Source organism: Mytilus edulis, chromosome 10 (genome assembly GCF_963676685.1).
Source record: "Mytilus edulis chromosome 10, xbMytEdul2.2, whole genome shotgun sequence".
Classification (NCBI taxonomy): Eukaryota; Metazoa; Mollusca; class Bivalvia; order Mytilida; family Mytilidae; genus Mytilus; species Mytilus edulis.
The window spans coordinates 10,912,315-10,927,122 of record NC_092353.1 but is presented as its reverse complement, the minus strand read 5'-3'; the positions used below and the strand labels follow the sequence as shown (position 1 = coordinate 10,927,122).

Below are 14,808 nucleotides of genomic sequence, written 5' to 3'. Positions count from 1 at the left end.
AACCCCACCAAAAAACTGGGGGTGATCTCAGGTGCTCCAGAAGGGTAAGCAGATCCTGCTCCACATGTGGCACCCGTCGTGTTGCTTATGTGATAACACATCCGGTAAATAGTCTAATTCGGTATGTCATATTCATGAAAGGGAGGGGGATTGTAATTACGACGAAAGGAACATATACTTATAGTAAGGCGTTAAAAGCCTACCATAAGCTACGCAAGGACTTCCCGTCACTGAATGCAAGTTTAAAAAAGAGTCTTCATGTAATTGAGAATACAATTAAACCTATTCTCTTATATATTTCTAAAATTTGGACTATTTCAACCCTTTCAAAAAAAAAATCTATAAATACAACTACAGATCAGGCTTATCCGACGCTTCTTTCAGAAAGACTCCACATTAGATTTTGTAAACATTTACTTGGTGTTACCAAAAGAGCAACACATTTTGCTACTCTTTCGAAACTCGGTAGATTCTATGACACAATGTTCATTTGCGACATCATGGATTAAGTTTTTATTCCGTACCATGCAATCGATAAAAAATAAAAACAAATCGTTAAAACACCAGGACTCCGAAGCGCATTTGTAGATTTCATTAATCATAAACTATCAAAAGCCGAATACTTAAAAGCCACTGGTTGATAAAAACTGCAAAAGCTGATTAAAAATAAAGGATGATTGTTCAAAATTGTACGTTCAATAATTTCATCTGCCGACATGATTGCGGGTAATAAAAAGTCTTAAATAAGAAAAAAATCTAAAATCAAATATGAGGGAATACATGAGTATTCAATAATGTGATGCCTTAACATACGGTAAGATTATATTAATACTCAACCCTAACATAATATTTGGCTTAATGCGAGTTGATTAGTTGTCACTGTTACTCCTTAATGAAGTTTAATGAAAAATGTATGTTTGATAATTCTTTAACTTAATTTCGGCATGCCATTATCAGAGTAACAAATTAAATAATATTGTTTTAGAAAACTTTATATAACAACCGAGTTTATTCACATGGTTATGTGCACAGTACTTTTTAAAATAATTTGATAAAAGATCGTCTAAATACTTGAGCTACGGTCATCTTTCAAAGTTACAACCATCTTGTATCGGTTACAGCCATCATCAAAAATACTATATTTGACATTACGACCATCATGCTCGAATTTTTGAATGACTAATCTACGAAAATTGGAATGATTTTATGTGTCAAATTTGGTTTCAATAACAACGCAGTCACAATAAATGTATATGAGACAAGCGGTTTGACTCAAATGAACCTTTTACTGCACGAAAATCGGGAAAAAAACTTATCCACAGAGTTGTCTCCCATATTCAGATGGTCGTAACTTTAAGTTACGACCATCCGGTTACCACCAGTGATGGTAGAAACATCCTCAATATTCGGTTTATAATAACTAAATTGGATATGTTCCTTACGTCGTAACTACAATCCCCTTCTCCCTTTCATGAATGTGACCTACCGAATTAAACTATTTATTGGATTTGTTATCACATCTGCTTACCCTTCTGGAGCACCTGAGATCACTCTTAATTTCTTGTAGGGTTCGTGTTGCTTATTTTACAGTTTTCTATGTTGTGTCATGTGTACTATTGTTTGTCTTTTTTTATTTTTAGCCAAGGCGTTGTCGGTTTATTTTTAGCCAAGGCGTTGTCGGTTTATTTTTAGCCAAGGCGTTGTCGGTTTATTTTTAGCCAAGGCGTTGTCGGTTTATTTTTAGCCATGGTGTTGTCGGTTTATTTTCGATTGATCAGTTTGAATGTCCCTCTGGTATCTTTCGTCCCTCTTTTATCAAGTTCGAAGGTATTGATTTGTAGAGTTGTAATGAATTTTTCGATACACTTGAAATACTAAAGTATTATGGGAAATCCAGCACTTCAATGCATAATGTTTTTCTAACCTTCCTTATTCCTGTTTTATGTCGCTCTACAATACTTTTGCATTTGATTTTAATAGCTTGCTAGTATTATATAATGGTATTATTAAGGCTGTATTCAAAATGTTAAAACATCTACTTGGAATATATTTCTTAACTGTAAGTATACGGTTTTACTCTTAATATGTATATTACTTCTAACATGTGTATTCTTTAATGCTTTCAATAATCAAGTTTATTAAAAAACAATCAAATGGCTGATAATCAAAATGATAATTTACGTTAAGCAGACGAGACAGTGTCATTCACCAACCCAAAATCATTTTTCTCAAAAGAGTAAAGAATGATGGAATCGTGTGGACATTATTGGATTTATTTGATAATTAAATATAGCACTGTACATGTACAAATAGGAGTCAAATCTAATTTAGCTACACTAGAGGGCATTCAGTTAAGGGTAACATTCAAGATTGGTGTCATTTCACTTCTTGTTTTCAAGAATAAAAACTTCTACGCTATTTGCAGGATCCTGGTCGAGAAATCATAATCATTTAAATTGTTATAGAACAGCCAAACTATTACATAGTACAACATAAAACATCAACAAAAATTCAAAGACGACTTCTATCGAAAAACAGATATACAAAGACAAACGAAAAAGAACAACTGTAAAATAAATTTGTTATATTTCTTGTTTAATATTATTGTAAATGTTGTTTTTGTTTTTCAGATTTTGATATCAGGTATAAAAGCTGAAGCTCTAAAAAATAAATCCCTGGACAGAGGTGAGGTTTTAAAATATAACTTTTAATTCTATGATACAGTACGAATTAATATTGTAAGGCAATGGTTATAGGTATCCTATCAATTTCATACTCACAAGGTTTTGATGACCAATAATCATTCTGAGGTACATGGATATAGACATAGACGGAATTAAAACGTATATGTACTAAGATCTGTTTATCACTGACCTTTTATTAATGCGGGTTTTTTTTATCTATTAAATTGCGACTCTCAGATCCGATGTTATCAATAGATAGGTATTCAGTGCTTCAATACTCTCGTGATTTACAACAAATCTTTTTTTCAATTGTCCGGTTACAAATTACTCAGAACTCAAGGTTTCAACTCCTTCAGACAAAGTCTTAGATTTAGTTCCTAGATAATTAGATATATCTCAATCTGTTTCTGTTCTTACAGAGCATTGGCTGTAAGTTTCTTGGCTTTAAGAGATTCTGATAAATGTTTATACAGGACATTTTTTCGGTCGCATGGAATTCGTAATTGGCTTTCGATTTTTACAAGCATTCGTCGATACCGCTGCTGGTTCACTAACAGTTCACGTTTATCACATACTTAGTAAATAGTTGATCAAAGGGCTTGCACAAAACTGTCTTAAATTGTCCGTACAAAACCTACATGGATCTGGCTATTATGTAATGCCCTTTTTGTTATCTGGCTCTTCATCACTTTCAAACAATTTAAAATTCTCGACTTCGAGCGTTTCCGATGAATGCCATAAATATATCTGACAATGTCGTTATTTTATCACCAGAACCCAGCATGAACACCTCAAGTAAAGCAATAAAAAATTACTTGATTAATCTAAAAAAAAAAAAAAAAAAAAAAAAAAAAAAATAGTGAGATGTATAATAAGTTGACATCTCAATACAGTTATTAAAGACAAGCAAAGCATATATGTTACCATTATCGATGAGCAATGTTAAGCATATCTTACTTCCCTACATATACCTTTCTAGTAGAGATAAGTCACAGTATAGCAGATCTTCTATCCCTACATATACCTTACCAGCAGAAATGAGTTACAGTATAGCAGATCTACCTTCCCTACTTAACCGTAGAACTGGGGGTACCTGAGATGCATGTATTGCATTTATAGTTTCTTCCTTATGCATCTTATCTGTATTCTTTTTGTTGTACTTTGTTATAAATTGTATCATTGATAAACACTCATTAGTAGTTTCAAATTGTTTAGATTAATTAAGGTTCATGAAAAGGATTTGAAAAATAAGGCCGTGTTTGACCCAAAAAATCTACTATGAGGCTAGACATTCTGATGCATAGCATACCACATCTTCTTGTATCTATTGGTAGTTTCCTAGCTAAAAATGCACTTGTTAATGCATTTTAGATTAGCTAAGGTTCATCAAAAGAAATTAAAAAAGATGGCCCTGTTTCAACCAGAAAATATACAAAGAGTACAGACAATCTGATGCATCTAGGAAAGGTTTAATGTTCGTCATAACAATAGGACAAACATTAATGTGTTAACACCTCGAACGCGTCTCTGAATACAGACTTACTTGTGCAAATGGGAAATTTGCAAGGCGTCACATTCACTGGATAAATAAAATTTAAGTTTATTTTGTGTTTCGGAAAAATAAAATCTCTTTTGTATTTTGATTAAGATTATGGAGCAAAGCCTATTAAATTTTGTACTTGATAACGAAACTTTGCTCCATGATCATTACATGTAGTTGCTCAACCAATAGCATGCGAGGGGTTTCTGAACATACATCAGCTTAATAAAAAAAATTAATGCATGACTAAAGGCCCACCGTGCCTTTAACCCAAATTAACTTACTTGATATGACTTCCGTATACATATAAGTAAAGGCAATTCTTCATTTGTTCATGTAAATATTATTTTAACAACATTTAAAGCGCAAATACGATATAGATGTGTACAGTTTAAAAAAGGCAACCACTGTGACTTGTTTAATATAGTTTTGTTTTTAGGTTTTTCTTTCAATGTAACAATCACAAGTACAAAACTTAATGTCATTAAGCTACAAGTAAGAGTTTTCTCAACAACGGGAGAAAAGTTCACAGTGTTGCAATGGCTATATAAAACATTAGAAAATACAACTAGAACAGAAGAAAAAGCTGTGAGAAGAGGTCATCATATAGATGAATCCATCAAAGTCAAAGGGTTAGAGATAGGATTCTGTTACAATTTCCAGATTAATTTTCAAACACAAAATGGTAGATGGAATGGTCCATTTGATCAAAGGGCTTGCACAAGTAAGTGTTGTTTTTCTTAAAGGGAAACTTCGCAAAAAATGAAAAATTGATATTTTGTTCTTGAAGCATAATAAACCACATGTTCATCAATAAAAAAGTTTAATTCTGTATGTAAAGAGATCAAAATCGATTTTTGAAATTAATTATCAGTTCTTGGAAATCGCCATCTTGTCGGCATGTCCGATATAAAATGTCACGTGACTTCTGGTGATATCTATAAACCACAAAGAACAAACAGATTCGGGGAATACCGACCGTGCGTTATCATCAATCAATCGGGTATTGCCGTAGACGTCATACAGTGTTAAAATGTCTTGCAAAGTGTAGGGTTGTTCTTTCAAACAAGGTTGTGACAAAAGTGTACATAGTTTTCCCGATCCCACAACACAAGAAAGACATGCATTGCATGGTTGTGCAGCCTTAAATTAATAGCAAAAAGTTTCATCTATAGCAAGCTAAGTTGGTGTGTGACGACCATTTTGAACAACCTTCTTTCGAGAGAGATTGGTAATTATATTCTTTTAATAACAAAATATCCTAGCAGTGCTGATAGCTATAGTTATCAAATCCTTATATGATAAGATCTCGTTGATAAACACATATATAGATTTGATAAGATTTGATTAGAAAAGTTTCAATTATAAGAAAGACAAAATTAATGCAGTGTTCTTGTAACAATCAATGATATACAAAAGATTCATAAGTATGCCTCTTTTATTTAAAGTACATTGATTTATATCAAGAATATTTCCGTATATAGACAAGGTAATTTTTCAAATTAATAAAGTTGTACTATTATAAATAACATTTTTTTTTAATAATGTTATTCAACGGCTATTGACAAGGAGCGATGTTAGGAAGAGCTTTAGCTTGGACATAATATGTTGATATACAAATGTAATATAATATTTCCAATGACAGGTTATAGAAATGTAAATATCGAAATATCGGACATTTCAATTTCTTTATTAAAAGAGTTGGTTTTTTTAACTAGTCTTTGAATGATATACGGAATCAATTCAGAACGGTCATTTGTAAAGACACTTTACAGTAAAATGTGTGACCCTATCTGGTATATTCGGTGAAAAATGTATAGGTTTTGTTTCCTTTTTAAATTTTATTTCGTTATCTTATTAAATATATTTTGGCTTCCTCCCGAATTGACAAAAGGTATGTCAGAATTTTTGTTAGATGTAACGTCAGAGTGACAAATTCAGCTAGGTATTCGAAGGATGTATATTCGATACATGTCCCTGTGTATTCCAGTGACATCCTGTCGACTAAAATTCGTAAAACACAATTAAACAATACAGGTTCATGCATGGTCTCTTTATTGATGTACCCGGTGTGCACAGGTAACATTTATTGAAAACCACATATTTGTGTCCGATAATAAGTTTAAAAAAAAATCATAAACATGATCTTTGAAATTTTTGAGAAATAGATAATGTTTTGTCATGATTATGGAGCCTTTTTGTGAAAAAAAAAATCTTCATGCAAATACAAGCTTTTGTCGATTGACAAAGATACAGATATACAGTAATGCAACACTTATAGTCACTTGAAGATAAGCTGAGAATCCCTTCTATGTCTGTCCCTTTTTTTTTGTCTTATGTCCCCTATATCTTTATAAGGATTAGGATGACACGGGAATTAATCATTGCACTAAAATTAAGAAGTGTAAATAGAGTGGCATATTGAAAACAATATATAACCGAATAGAGAAAAAATAAAGAGAATGATCGACGAAAATAGGAGCTAGTTATTGCAAAGAAGCGGATATAAAAAGAGAGGCACATTGGGAAACAAATGTTTGCATGACAAAGTTATTGCTCGCTTTGATATTTTTAGTTATACAAAATCACACATCGTGTTCCTAATTGATATTCACGTGCACTTTACTTGATGTCTGCATAGCAGCATGGTTATTACTTAAAAATAATTAAGTTTTCCATTTGTTATATCGTAGTGTTGCTGTGTTTCTTTATTTATGATTGTGTAAACTGTATAAAACATCTTCATACCCGCTTAGTTATTGCCTATAGACGTTTGATTATTGTTACATACCGTTACGATATATATATATATAGAGAGAGAGAGTGAACCTTTCATACATTTTAAAGTAAAACGACATAAGAACCCTGTAATACTAGCTACTCAATATGGTTGTATTGGAATACAGATTGACAACTAGGCATGGTCTGAGATCATGTAATATTTGCAACATGACGCTCATATTTCTTTCTACCATCATCATTTTATTCATTAAGTTTTGCTGTAAACATCGATGTTTTTACACCCAAACAAAATGGGAGTAGTATATACCTTCAGAGCTTCTTCATGGTATATATTTGTGAAATATATACTTTTTTGAGAGAACACTCACCAAACCAAAACGAACGATATAACCATGCAGGCATTTAGTTTTCGTCAGACACAAGATAAATAATCACTCTCAAAAACGTATATATGCATGCAGTTTCAAATATCAAGAACAATTAGCGGTCGATGTCTATATGTCACTGTTTAGTCCGTTTACAAACTGTTTAGAGTCAGATATGCCACTTGTACATTCTTGGAAGCCTTCATGTACCACATTCGACGATGGGAACTCTTCTCTGATGGTGTTGACAACATAAGCTTATATGGTAATTCTGGTTATCTGTATACAAGTGGTTGGCCTCGTCTGTCCCAACAATCATATTAACGAAACGCTACTAGTCTGCTTTTTTCTGGTAGAGAGAACCTCTGGAACTCATCCTCAATGGCACTTATACGTCAGAAAACTTACAAGTATACAAGTAAAGATTGCTTCAAGAACAACAAGGTTGGGACGAATTAATCTATATAAAATCGTCAATAGCAGTTATACATTACTAAGATATGCCTTTTATTTCAACTACTGTACTACTAATTTGGATAATTGACCGCTATCCTGTTTAACATTGCACGCAATTATCATGCATAGAATATAAAACAAACTTTAAAAAAAAAATCCTCAAACAAAATAATGTATTAGATAAGATTTATAATATATGTATATCCATTAATGAAATAAACGATAATTTATTAGCATTCTTTTCACAAATAATTTAGTTAGTGATTGTCAGCTTAATTTAAATAAGTAAGAACTAAATGTTAAAAAGAAAAAAAAATCATGCTAGTTGCACTGTTGTATTTTTTTTCAATTAATCACTTTAAAATTGCGAAAGATTTGCGATACATAGCCTTTTAAGGTTGTTTCAACTTAATATCTTAATTGTATGCTAATTGCAAAGAACATTATCGGAAATTATCGGAAATTGTTCCATGTTTATGTTGCATACACTTCCGAAATTAAAAATTTTCAATAAATTCATACAATTAAATTATTATTTCTCTATTGTCATCGGTGTATTAAACTCGCTATACCCTTTCTGTTAATTCATTCGAAATGACAACATTCACAGCTGTGTACACTTGAATTCACACCTGTGTACACCTGAGGCTAAATTGCTGCAAGGTAAAGTTCAAACCAATTCTACGCAAATCGAGAAATATACAATGACTCTACAAAATAATATACACACTCTTTCCACACATATTTTTCATTGAAATGGTTATCAAAGCCATAACGGTAAATAAAACGTAAAATATTTTCAGTTCAAGATCAGTAAAAATGTTCAACAGATATTTTATGAAAAAATCCGAACAATAATTTTTGAAATTAATTCTAAAATATTTATATTTATATAATTATATAGGAAGTTTAATTCAATTATACAAAACGGTACACGCACGTTTATTTTGATATTGTGGTTATTAACTACGACCAACGATCATCTGTGCGCTTTTAATTACGTAGTATTGTGATAAGAAATTAAGATTTTAACAGATTTTATTTTTTCCCATGATTCAACAAATCGGGCTAAAACGTCACAACCCACTCTCGTAGGTCAAGCAAAAAAGTTACAAATACTTGATTTTCTCCGTTATTAGAAGGAATATAAATATAAAACTTTGTGATTGTGTTTTTTATGTTAAGACGAACATATTAAGATGATAAGTAAAAAATCGCGGAATTTCCCTTTAAAGAAAACGGTAAGTACGACTTATTTGCATCTCTCGACATGTCTCATCCGTGTGTTCTTGTTTTTTTAATATATTCTGGCTTGTCAAACCTGTATATCGTCCAGCCGAAATTGTTCCCACACCTACCAACAAATTCTCCCCCATTTGGGTAACCTTGGTTTTTTGTTGGGGTATACACGGTTTGGCAGTTCTTTTCTAGTATTTCAGATTCTACAGGTTAACAGATTAAAATTGCTTCGATCATGTAACATAAAATGTCATGTTAACTGATTCCTTTCAACAGTATAATACAAAGGATATCTCTGTAACAATTGTGCCTTAACTTTTTTTATGGACCTAATTGTGTGGATGTGTGTAATGTTACTTCAGTTTCTCTCTCCATTTATCTATTTACATTTGATGATTTTAAGCAAATTAGTAATAAAATATATGCATATTAATTAATGGAAAATATCTGAAATATTTGTACATGACATGCACAGACAAAATCCAAAACAGTAAGGCTTTCATTTGTCAGATTTTTATGAAACAAATATTATAGGTTTGTATCAGCAATGTCTTTGAGAAGTTCGATAAACAGTGCCAATCAACAATTTTAAAAGAGTTATACGCCTTTACAAAGAGTAATGTCATGCCCTTTGAAAATATAAATTACTAGTGTATCCAAAATTGCAGTACATTAGCTCTGTGCAGCTACCTGGGGTTTCATTTCTCTACGATATTTATATAAAAAAAGGACTCTGTTTTGGGATTTTTTGCCAGTTGCCACATTAAATTTGTGTAACTCGGGGGATATTGCAACTCTTTTCTTTTATTAATTCAGTTTTGCATACTTTTTTAGAGTAATGTTTATACACATACTAAAGATGTTCAGTAAAGAAATTTTGTTAACTATCCATTAAATGAACAAACTAAATTCTTGTTCAATTTGGAATAGATGGTTTTTGGATTGCTTGCTCAACTCTTCTAGCTATTCCCTTTTTTCTATATAGGATGTTTTATATAGTACGCATAACAGTCTTCAGGTGTGAAAAAAATGAGACAATAACATATTTGATATCAGAAATTTAACTTTAATTAGAATTCAATACTGGAAACTTCTTCATCTTTATTTTGGATTTCTTTAATTGTTGATGTCCTTTGACTAATTTTGTAATTAGAATATAAGCAAGCATATATTTTATTTGCATCATTTTGTCTAACGTATAGGCATTGAACATAACCAGAATCGAATTATCACTAAAACATATCGGTGGATGGTCATACGTTATTGTTGTTTAATTTGAAATGGGTGCACTCATTCTTCAGATTTCAGACTCGATAATTTGTATTTTCCGAAGACAAGTCAGAGAAGGATAAAAAGAATAAATCTTTAATTGAAAGTCATAGAGCCTTCCTATTTATTAAGTCTTAGAAGATTGTAGGAACAATGTTATTTTGTAATAATTTGAAGATCAAAACACATCAGTATGAAAAACCTAAATGTGTTCCCCTATACTGCACCAGTTAATGTACATTTCATAGAAAGTATATCTTCTATTCAAGACAACTTATAAAAATTTTAAGACCAGATAAACAGTGTGTGAATAAAACATAGTTGAGAGGGTGATAGAGCAAATTGGCACCCTTTGAAAAATATTGTCAACTAGAGCAAATCCTATGATGACAAGGTCTGTTCGGAGGGTACTAATCCGCTATATTACCCTCTCGGCTGCGTGTTATTTAATTTATTATACTAAATATTTTATCTTTATTGTCTGAACAAATTGAAAGTACTTTACTATAAAAACATGAACACGCTATACAGTTATTAGAAAAACAACTAAAAAGGAAGCAAGATGTAATTCATATTTTGACAATCTATTGAATTGTTTTGCGCCCAAAATGTAGAACTTGAACATTTTCTTTTAATTATGGATCTAAATTCAATTCATTGTCCTTTAATTTATCGCTTTGTGATTGTTCTGCATGGGAGATAAACAGTTAAACAATTGTCTCCCACTGAGTAATGGACTAGAGTAAAGCATATCCCTCGTATTAGACAATCAAAATCTGAAGTTTAACATGAAGTAGCATGATATGAAATTATCATTTACCTTGTAAAAACGTTAATTCAGATTCTAATTATGTATTAATTTATCCCTTAAATGTGCATGGTCCTTATGTTTTCAAACGGTTAAAATAAGTTATTTATAAGTTGTATATGTTATTTATACTTATTATTTAATTTTCATCAAAATCACTGTGTAGATACCTTCCAATCTAGTTTTGCATACGATTTTTTTGTCGGATTAAAACATGAAAGATTCCAAAGTGGCTAAATTCTTGCTCTTTCTATACTCAATTGGAATTGACGGCCCATCAAAATTATATGCACATAAGCATTATTTTTTAAATTCTCAATTCATTTTTTTCTCTCTCAGAAGCCAGTAGAATTTCACGTACTCAAACCAATTCACTATACGAACTTTAAAAGGATAACAATAATATTTTTATAATCCAAAATAAAGTGGGACCTGCCTATAGATCTATTTACTTTTTTCCACAATTTGATCGAATTCAAATGAGAATAATTAAATATGTTTTTAAAAAATGTCAAAATCATAACCGGAATTTTTTTCAGAGCCAAGAACACCTGGTTCAGGAACACGTATTTGGAATACTACGATTACTTCCATACCCCTGTTGATTGAACATCCTGCAGATGGATATTTTGATAGTTTTAGAATTGATTATAAAATCAATGAAAGAAAGTTGTCAATGACAGTGACCAGGGCTCTTGGTGTTACTCAAACAAAGACAGAAATTACAGGACTGGTACCACAGAGTTGTTATAACATTGATGTTTATACTGTTTCTTTCTCAGAAATAAGTCATAATTCTCGATCTTTTACCAATGTGTGTACTCAGACACCGTGTAAGTATTGACATATAAATCAAATCAGAAAAGGGGAAGTGCCAATATCCAACAAATGTTATGAATAAAGCAGTTTTCCAAAAGTCTTAACAAAAACATAATAGCATGACAGCTTCTAATGTTCTCTTTGAGTTTTACTAATAGTATCATAAAGTGTATTTCTGTACACACATGACCAACTTAGAAATGTCTAGGGAGGGATTCAAATTGCAATTTTAATGTTTTTTTGTGGTTTTGTATTAAAACTGTCTCCAACAACAAGGTTTATTATTTTTGAATTAAAATAAATATTAACTGTAATGGATAATTATGTGTATTTTTTTTTTTAAATATTTTAATTCAGAACCATGGAACAACATAAAGGTATTTTTTAAGTAGAGGGAACACTTTAAATGCAGCATTTTTTAAATGAAAATCAGGAAAACTATGAGACTTCAATAGATCGATCTACTAAACTTTTGTTTTTCTTGTTTCAGTGGATCCCAACTTCTACACAGTCATATATGGTGAATCATCATTTACAATCTTCTGGGTCAACTTCAGTGATAAATACCATGTAAATGTTTCCTGTAACTACCTGTCACAGGTGTTTTCTTTGAACAAGCCTTCATTGTCTGTGAATGGAACTATTCCTGGAGATTGTTGTGTGTTGAATGTAAAGAATTGGAATTATACAATATCTCGGCAGTACTTTGTTCATGTGAATGAAACTTGTAAGTAGTACTGATTTTTGCACTATGGAATTTTTTTTCTTCTTGATTTATCTCATCAATAGCGCTTTGCTTCAGTCATACATTTATCTCAGACCAACCAAAAACTAACCATTGGGATACTTAGGCAACAGCTATTTACATGTATCAAAGAGTTTCATTATAACCTTGTTAAGACGATATTAAAACAACACAAAAAGCACAAAAATATATCAGTTGAAGAAATGGAAAACTTTGTTGATAAAACTATGTTTTTGTTACTGTGATTTTACTGTAAGGTGTGCTCTCCTCAAATTGCAGTTTATTCAGATTTCTGACCAAATTGTAATTTGTTTTATCAAGCCAAACTGTTCAAAAACTTTTAAAAAAAATTGCTGTAGAAAATAGTCCAATCAAGAAAATGCAAGGTGTTAAAATAAAGCATTTGTTTTAGCTGTGCAATGTATATAGTAAGCATATGTATCATATAGCCTTCTTAACCTGCACATTAATTGGGAATCATCTGAACTGATTATATTGTTCATAGAGAATCAAATTAAATAGTTTTAGTGTGTGAATTTCAATATATGACATTACAGAAAACATTTAAACAGGTAAATAATAGGATAAAAAAGTATGTTTAATGATTAAAGACAAATATTTTTATTTTAATTACAAATGTCTTTTTTGTCAATATGAGCATCCTTTATCAACTTTTCATCATGAACTACTTACAGTACCAGAGAACCCTGTAGTAATCAGTAATATTACAACAAGAACCCATTTAAACCTGACATGGAAAGAGCCTATGAGAAGTAATGGTTGGATTCATGGTTACACTATAGATCTGTTTGATAGTAAAGATACTATCATAGAAAATTATACTGTTTCCTGTATACAACCTGAACCAAAATGCAGAAGAAATGGCTCTTATTGGGTATTTACTTTTTAATGGTTTAAAAATATTTTGATTTTTCATTTTTTAGACAAAAGCTCACAAATGCTTTGAGAAGTTTCATGCCACTTTTATGAATTGTTCATACCTATTGGAATAATAATAAGCTCCCTTTCGATTTTTATAAATTTTAGATATTTCGTTTCTGAGTTATTGGATTTTGTTCATAAAAAGGGTGATTTTCAGACAATATCTTTAAATGTGCTTAGAGCAGTTTGCATGAAACTTTGGTGACTGATTTATCTATTGACCCTAACATAATCCTAACTCTAACCCTAATCTCCCTTGATTCTTTTTAATTTATTTTAGGTATGTCATTGAAAAGCGATTGAAATGCAAAGAGCAACTTGTGTAGCATGTGCTCCTGGCGCAGTGGTTTATTGAAAAAAAGCTATTTAACTGTAAATTCTAGCTTCTTTTTTTATTCTGCTAAAAGTGTTCAATGGAAATCTTTTTTTTAATACCATCAAATTAATCAAGTTTATATTTTCCAGAAGTATCAGTGCTCTAGTTTTAGCTTGGTCAATAATAGAAATGCCAACATCTACTACACCAACTCAAGGTTCCATATATCAATCGGAGGATTCAAACCAGGGATGTTATATCACTACAGTATAACAGCTATTAATAAAGCTGGTTCCAACACTACAGACAGAATACCAGTCATCACACAGGAAGATAGTAAGATAATTTCATAACTTAATTAAAAAATAATTAAAGAACGCATTTTTCAATATTTGCATTGTCAAATTTTAACTAGAGGCTCTTAAGAGCCTGTGTCGCTCACCTTCGTCCATGTGCATATTAAACAAAGGACACAGATGGATTCATGAATTAATTGTGTTTTGGTGATTGTGATGTGTTTGTAGATCTTACTTTACTGAACATTCTTGCTTACAATTATCTCAATTTTTAATGACCTTCTCCCATTATAATATTAGTTACAGAGGAAAATATTTTGTTAAAATTTACACAAAAATTTACAAAATTTACAAAATTATTAAAAATTGAGTATAAAGTGCAATAACTCCTTAAGAGATCAACTGACCTTTTTGGTCATGTTGACTTGTTCGTGGATCTTACTTTGCTGAACATTATTGCTGTATACAGTTTATCTCTATCCATAATAATATTCAAGATAATAACCAAAAACAGCAAAATTTCCTTAAAAATTTCCAATTCAGGGGCAGCAACCCAACAAACAGTTGTCAGATTCATCTGAAAATTT

The 14,808-nt window shown here is 31.1% G+C and overlaps 1 protein-coding gene across 2 annotated transcripts in view; it reads left to right on the top strand.

Moving 5' to 3' along the window:
* LOC139493395 (tyrosine-protein phosphatase Lar-like) overlaps positions 1–14,808 on the top strand; it is a 61,464-nt gene that overhangs the window by 23,034 nt on the left and 23,622 nt on the right. The window contains exons 1-7 of one of the 2 annotated variants that reach the window (XR_011656992.1): positions 1,944–2,059; positions 2,631–2,685; positions 4,664–4,948; positions 11,643–11,936; positions 12,413–12,649; positions 13,363–13,562; positions 14,075–14,261. Coding sequence is in view for 1 of the 2 variants with exons in the window: in XM_071281770.1 (XP_071137871.1) it covers positions 11,780–11,936; positions 12,413–12,649; positions 13,363–13,562; positions 14,075–14,261 (781 nt within the window). In the remaining variant the exon portion in view is untranslated. Of the gene's footprint in view, positions 1–1,943; positions 2,060–2,630; positions 2,686–4,663; positions 4,949–11,642; positions 11,937–12,412; positions 12,650–13,362; positions 13,563–14,074; positions 14,262–14,808 lie in introns of those variants that run through there. The other variant, XM_071281770.1, reaches the window with a different exon arrangement.